General features: G+C 36.2%; 1 protein-coding gene across 4 annotated transcripts in view; it reads right to left on the minus strand.

The window, feature by feature from the left end:
• The window catches only part of LOC124637591 (G-protein coupled receptor Mth2-like), a 36,833-nt gene extending 31,061 nt beyond the window's left edge, over positions 1 to 5,772 (minus strand). Inside the window, exon 1 of one of the 4 annotated variants that reach the window (XM_047174176.1) lies at positions 4,740 to 5,772. In XM_047174176.1, the coding sequence (XP_047030132.1) occupies positions 4,740 to 5,189 (450 nt within the window). In that variant the 5' untranslated portion in view covers positions 5,190 to 5,772. The remainder of the gene's footprint in view (positions 1 to 4,739) is intronic. The other 3 variants (XM_047174174.1, XM_047174177.1, XM_047174178.1) reach the window with 3 other exon arrangements.
• Positions 5,773 to 6,000: the final 228 nt, after the last annotated feature.

Raw genomic sequence — 6,000 nt, forward strand, 5'->3', positions numbered from 1 at the left:
GCAGATTAAGTGATTTTATAACAGACTAGACTTTTACCGCAGCTGTAGACTGCTCCTGATAGTCCGCTAACAAGTTCGACACAAAAAATAAGTACATATAATGTCTGTCAATTATTGCTTTTTATAATTAAATTTTCTATAAGGTTTTAGTATAGCTTCCAAAGTGCAAATGCTTTTCAGGCATGGGGTGTATAATATTTAAAAAACACCATCTATATAATAATGTGCATAATACTCCGAAGCGTAGGTAACGATAGGCAATTGTTTGTGTCCGCGGATATGATAATTTTTAAATACGCACTGCCTACTGAATTCCTGGTATTTCATGGCCGCTGACAAAACGGTTTTATATTGGGAATTTCGTCATGGTCGTGGGCCAAATAAATATTTACGGTCAAATATAAAATGTGAGGTGCCCAAATAAATTAACAGCAAATATCAGCAATGTAACAAAAATATCTAATGTGATTAATTGGTTCCACAAACCCCTACCGTGGTTTGAATTATTTTAAAACTAAAGACAATTTTTTTCCAAAACTTTTCCAAGTCACTCTTTGCTAGCGAAGTGAGCTTGTGGTTTGCACCGATCATTACCACTAACTTCAATATTACACTATAGGGTTAAACAATGCGCATTGTATTGTTTTAATAAACCACTTAGCGACTTGTCGGCAACAAACTTACACGTTTAGTTATGTAAAGTCAGAACATAACATTCTTTGCCCAAGTCCCACGACTAAAAAAAGCACAAGTTCCATTCAATTTCCTCGGGAACCGAATGGAAAATAACTGTCTTGATGTCAATTTACATACATATGCGCAGGCATAGATATTCATAATATAGGTAAGGCCGTCAGACTTGAAAAAGCCCCAGGGAATTAAAGATATACTATAGGCACTTACTAGAAGATAAAGAAATGTGACTCAAATAAGATTGGATACCGGCAGAAGTATGATATAGGTATCTAAACCCTGTGAAAAACAGCGGGACTTCTTCAAGATGATGAAAAAACCACATATGACGAATAGAATACCTCGTACGATTTGTAACAATTCGTCATTCTTCTTACCTACGAGAAAAACCAGTGGTACCTACTTATCTATTCCAATGAAGCAACCGTTTTAAAAAATATCTCCTTAAAACGTCTATTGTTATTTTTAACCTAAGTTTTTAATGTTATCTTGGTATATTTATGTCTGATCCATATGACTGTTTCCAAGCATTTGCTGGGCGCACCCATTTAGATAAGATAGTGGTACGAGACAATACAATACTTTGTTTACAATTTCTTTTTTTAGTTATTTATGTTTAGAAATTGGGATAGTCACTGTCACCTGTTTATAGGTTTGCAGTTCTGAGAAAATCATACACAGTAGGTATTTTGTACAAATACCTAAGGTAATCTGTGGCTGGGTCCTGAAACTTTTTTTAGGACTGAATTTATGTCTAAAATCAACACCCAAAAAGAGCACAACCATTTAGGGGGTTACGTAGGTCGGCTGAATTAAATTTTAAAAGCTTTAAAAAGCCAATTTCGACTAAAAGCCGGATCATTAGTCATAGGCCGTGCGAGAGATTTTGGGTTTAGCTTGATTCATTATTTATGTGCGTACCTATTTATACAAAGAGTGAGAATCAAAATCAAAGTTTTGCCATAACTATTTAGTAATCTGTGGCAGTTTGCTAACTCATCAGACATTCGTATGCCACGTACCTAATACCTATGTAAAAAAAATATAGTGTAGTAATATACATGTAGTGACCACAAAGACACGCAGTTGGTTGGTATGCCCTCCAAAAGATATCCGAAATATTATGTTAACGTTTAATTACTTTGTACGTAAGCATACAAAAGCATTCCAGTTCATATGCTTATCAATTACAGGGTAGAGTGAAATATTTGACATTCTTAACAATAAACAATTCAATTATCTCGGAAACAATTAACAAACCTTTTGGGTCCAAATTGTCTGATAACGCTGAATTAAAACGGCCTTAAACGATTTTCAGGAGCGGTAATTTCCTGAAAATGATTTTAATTCACCACGACCACTGGCAAGCTTAAGTGTTTCGAAGGCACCTATGTTAAATTGTTGGTTCTGGCTATATTTGCCTGTTTTCAGTTAGAAGCCAGAAAGTCTGACAACCAGTATTATCAAGGAGACTCCGGGGGTTGCGCCCCTTCTTCTTACCAGCAAAAACAGCAGATGAAGTAGGGTTGTATTGTGTATGTTGTAATTGGTTATACCTAACTCTATTTGGTTTTAGCGTTCGCAGTGTGCTGATTTGTGCCGGTTATAGGGTTTTGGTCATGTAGATCGCTACTTTTTGGACTCAGTTGCATTGCATCTGGTTGGATTCGAAGCCGGTCAGTTAGTATTTTGATAATAAGTGTAATTCAAATATGTATAAATTAGTCTACGATTCATTTGAATATGATGCGTTATTAATCTCGTAAGCACTGTCGTTGTCGTTATTAATTTAAGCTATTGATATTTGATAACCATTGTCTGGACTTTTTAGATATCATAATGCCCAATTAACTGAGTAAATTGAAAACATTTTAATATAAACACAATTAAGACCATTGTTTACACACGGAACGGTCACTCATAATCAAATTAACTTAACTTATCTCTCTCTTAACTTATCATTAATCAAATTAACTAATCTCTTTTTAAACAAACCGTTAAATTCCTACCTAAAATTATAGCTTACCGCATACCAAAGTAAAGTTATGTAAGTATGTAACGAATTTTTAATTAATAAAACATCCCGATGACATCTAACATACTACATATATGTATAGTTTCTTATTGACCACTTGTACTTATAGTTCATCATTTTCCGAAAAAAAAAATACTAAGTAAGTACTCTATTACTCATATCAACGAAAGGGAACGAGGGAACAAAATGCCACACACTACTACCGCAGACATTAGCGACAATATTAGACAACATCATAATTCTGATGACCATACTAACGTTCGTCTATTGATCAAATAGGTACTTAATTGTGTGAAACCCTATTGTTTTATGCCACTACGCTAACACACTAGACTAGCAAATAGATCTTCTATCGTACAAGGAGTGTCAAAAATGCTTTACCAAATTACCTACGTAGATAAATGGTGATTAATATTCATCTGAGGATAACTTCTTGCCGTACTTCACATGTACGAGTAGATAATTGTCTTTTGTGGTATGACGAGTGGATAGAAACTCTCAAACTAATCAAAACTTCCCTTGTTTATCTGCTTGTAAGAATTTTGTTTAGGAATGGTCGAAAAAAATATCGGAGGAAATAGAAAAGATGTGATGTCAATAAGAATTTGACACTATTTTTACATGTTCGTCTGCAAATTTTCTTTCCTTTTGATCAGAACAAAACTAAGCAGATGAGATATAATATAAACGATGCTGAAAATATACGGAGATGGCGCACATAATCTGACTTTAAACATGCTAAACGGTATCTTTCGTGCGCCCCAAAGAAAGGAAAAGCCTTAAGGAAAGAAGTATCAAAAAGGAAAGAAAAATTAAATATTAGGTATACATTCTTAGTTTACAGATGTAATGCAACGAGAACTCTTCACTGTCAGGATCGTAGATAACATTATCTTCGTATGTATTTTACTGTCTTATGATGCTGCAAATACTTATTTTTTTATAAACTTGTAAAGAATACATTCATTATACTGATAATCGTATTTAAAGTCTGATGTGTTCTACTTACTCAATAAGATCTGCGATGAGTTCAATTATCAAAATATGTCCTATACATGACTCCCGAATATACCTACATATTTATTATCTTAACTGTCTAAAGAAGCAACACTGGTTACTTATTTACTTTTCCGAGAAGGGAGAGAAGTTTTTTTGTGAATTATTTTCTTGAATTTTCAACTCGAGAAGACTAAATTCAAGGATGGTATGACAAGCATTTTCTTTCTTGTTTTATTGATTTCATGTTGTGTCTTTTTTATTCTTCTTTGTACAGAATCCTACATTGCACTAAATTAGCATTAAGCTGTTGAAACGCCTTCACAATCGGAAATAAACAACAATTGAATGACGTGTTTATCAATTACGTATTTCGCAAAGTTTAATATATTTCCTCCTTAACTTCACAATGGACCCAATGAATCATGGTACGATAAGGTGTCTCATTTGCTCAATGGATTAACGTCCACTCATGTTTTCCATGGAATTTTGCGACTAAAATTAGAGGCATTTTCGTTGCGAGCGTAGAAAATAAATAATTAGGTAATTTTTGTTTATGTCGGACTGTGCTAGTTTACACCGGTATTTTAGCTGCTAACACAGGACACTCTTTTTTTGTAACGTCAATTTATAAATAAATTCGGTAGAGTTTGTAGAAAACGCGCTAAGCTGGGTAAATATATTTTAACGATTGGGGAATTAATATCAGACATGCTTATGTTCAATTTACCTATATTCAATGACTACTTTACACTACATAACTTTATTTATGTTGTTTAATACATTTTCACTAAACTGATTCTTACTTGGAGTAACCGTAATATGGAAATAGATTTTAGATGACCTACAATCACGCTACCTTAAATACTCACTTTTCTTTTGAAGTTTATACGCAATGTCTCTTAGAAACGTTAAGGCTTATCGGCCTTTTCATAGAGCCTCCAAATAATAGGTACCTACTTATTGCAAAGTACGTTAGTGACTAATAAGAAACGGCTATAGCAATGAATATTACCTGTTGAATATAAAGCTCTTCGCCAGCTGCGGCCGAGTCCACCAAGTAGCTGTCGATGCAGGGTCGCTGGTACAGGTAGAAGAAGTGCTGATGCGCCTGCACGCTCGACACCACCTTCCCGTTGTACACGGGCGGGTTGAAAGGGTTTATAGCACTCGCGTCAGTCTCCGCACACTGTCCCTGCACAAACGCACTCCCGGGACTACAACATCGATGCAAACACTTCCTTCCAATACAGGGACACCCTAACACGAGGGCCGTGCCGTTCTCCTCCAGCTCATACCACGTACCAGACTTATACTCTGTCCCATCGTATACAATAGAAGAATTCTCGTACTTCACTCCATCAGTTATGTCCACGCTCTGCACCCTGGAGCAGGGAGTACACTCGATACTCATGAACACCAGCGTGCAGGTCACCGCTAACAATATCGGTTTCATTTTTAGCATCACACGAATACAGTCACAGAAACTTTGTCACTTTGCATCTAAAGTTCTATGCACGCGCTCATACTCGTTTCAGGAAAGTAACAAAATAAGAAAATCTCCCGAAAATTAGTATCGTAAAATCGAATCAAATCGGTACTGAAGGCGTTATTATCACTGCTGGAGTGTTCATTATCTGAGTACTAGTGAGGTAATTTGATGTATCATTTTTATTATGATAAGAGATAAGCGGTGTTCGCGCGTCGCGCGGTGGAGGGGAGGCGTGCTGCAGTCGCGCCGTGTGCGTCCCGACTGGCCCTCGGGCGCCGCAGTCTGGAGCCCGTGGAGCTGTGAGCCCTGACGCGCATCTCCTCCGAGGTACCTACGCCTGACAGTACCGTCACCACATTATCACTGTACGACGCTCTTTTGTTTACCTACATGGTGACACATTACGTCGTGTGTGCGGTCAATGAGATTGACGACATCCATGATGTAGCCTTATTCAGTATCAAAACAATACGAATGGTCCTAAATGAACCCTTTACAACAAATCATTCTGCAAAACTTCGGGAAAGCCTACCTTCAATAGTACAAATTTCTTTAAAATAGCTGCAGTCGATTTTAACTGGGGTAAACACCGAAAGTATATAGAGTAAGTACCTACCCTTTTAGTATTTAGTTTACTTTTCTCAAGTTCAAATAAAATGTTTTATAATTCCTGTATCAGAACAGAATCAGTTAATCGTCATAATAAAAAACGCTTGAATGGACTTTCACTAAATACCTATGTGACGTAGTACAGTCGTAGCAAAAGCGTAGCTAGATCGAAGTG

The sequence above is a fragment of the Helicoverpa zea genome, chromosome 16, assembly GCF_022581195.2.
Source record: "Helicoverpa zea isolate HzStark_Cry1AcR chromosome 16, ilHelZeax1.1, whole genome shotgun sequence".
In the NCBI taxonomy this organism is placed as follows: Eukaryota; Metazoa; Arthropoda; class Insecta; order Lepidoptera; family Noctuidae; genus Helicoverpa; species Helicoverpa zea.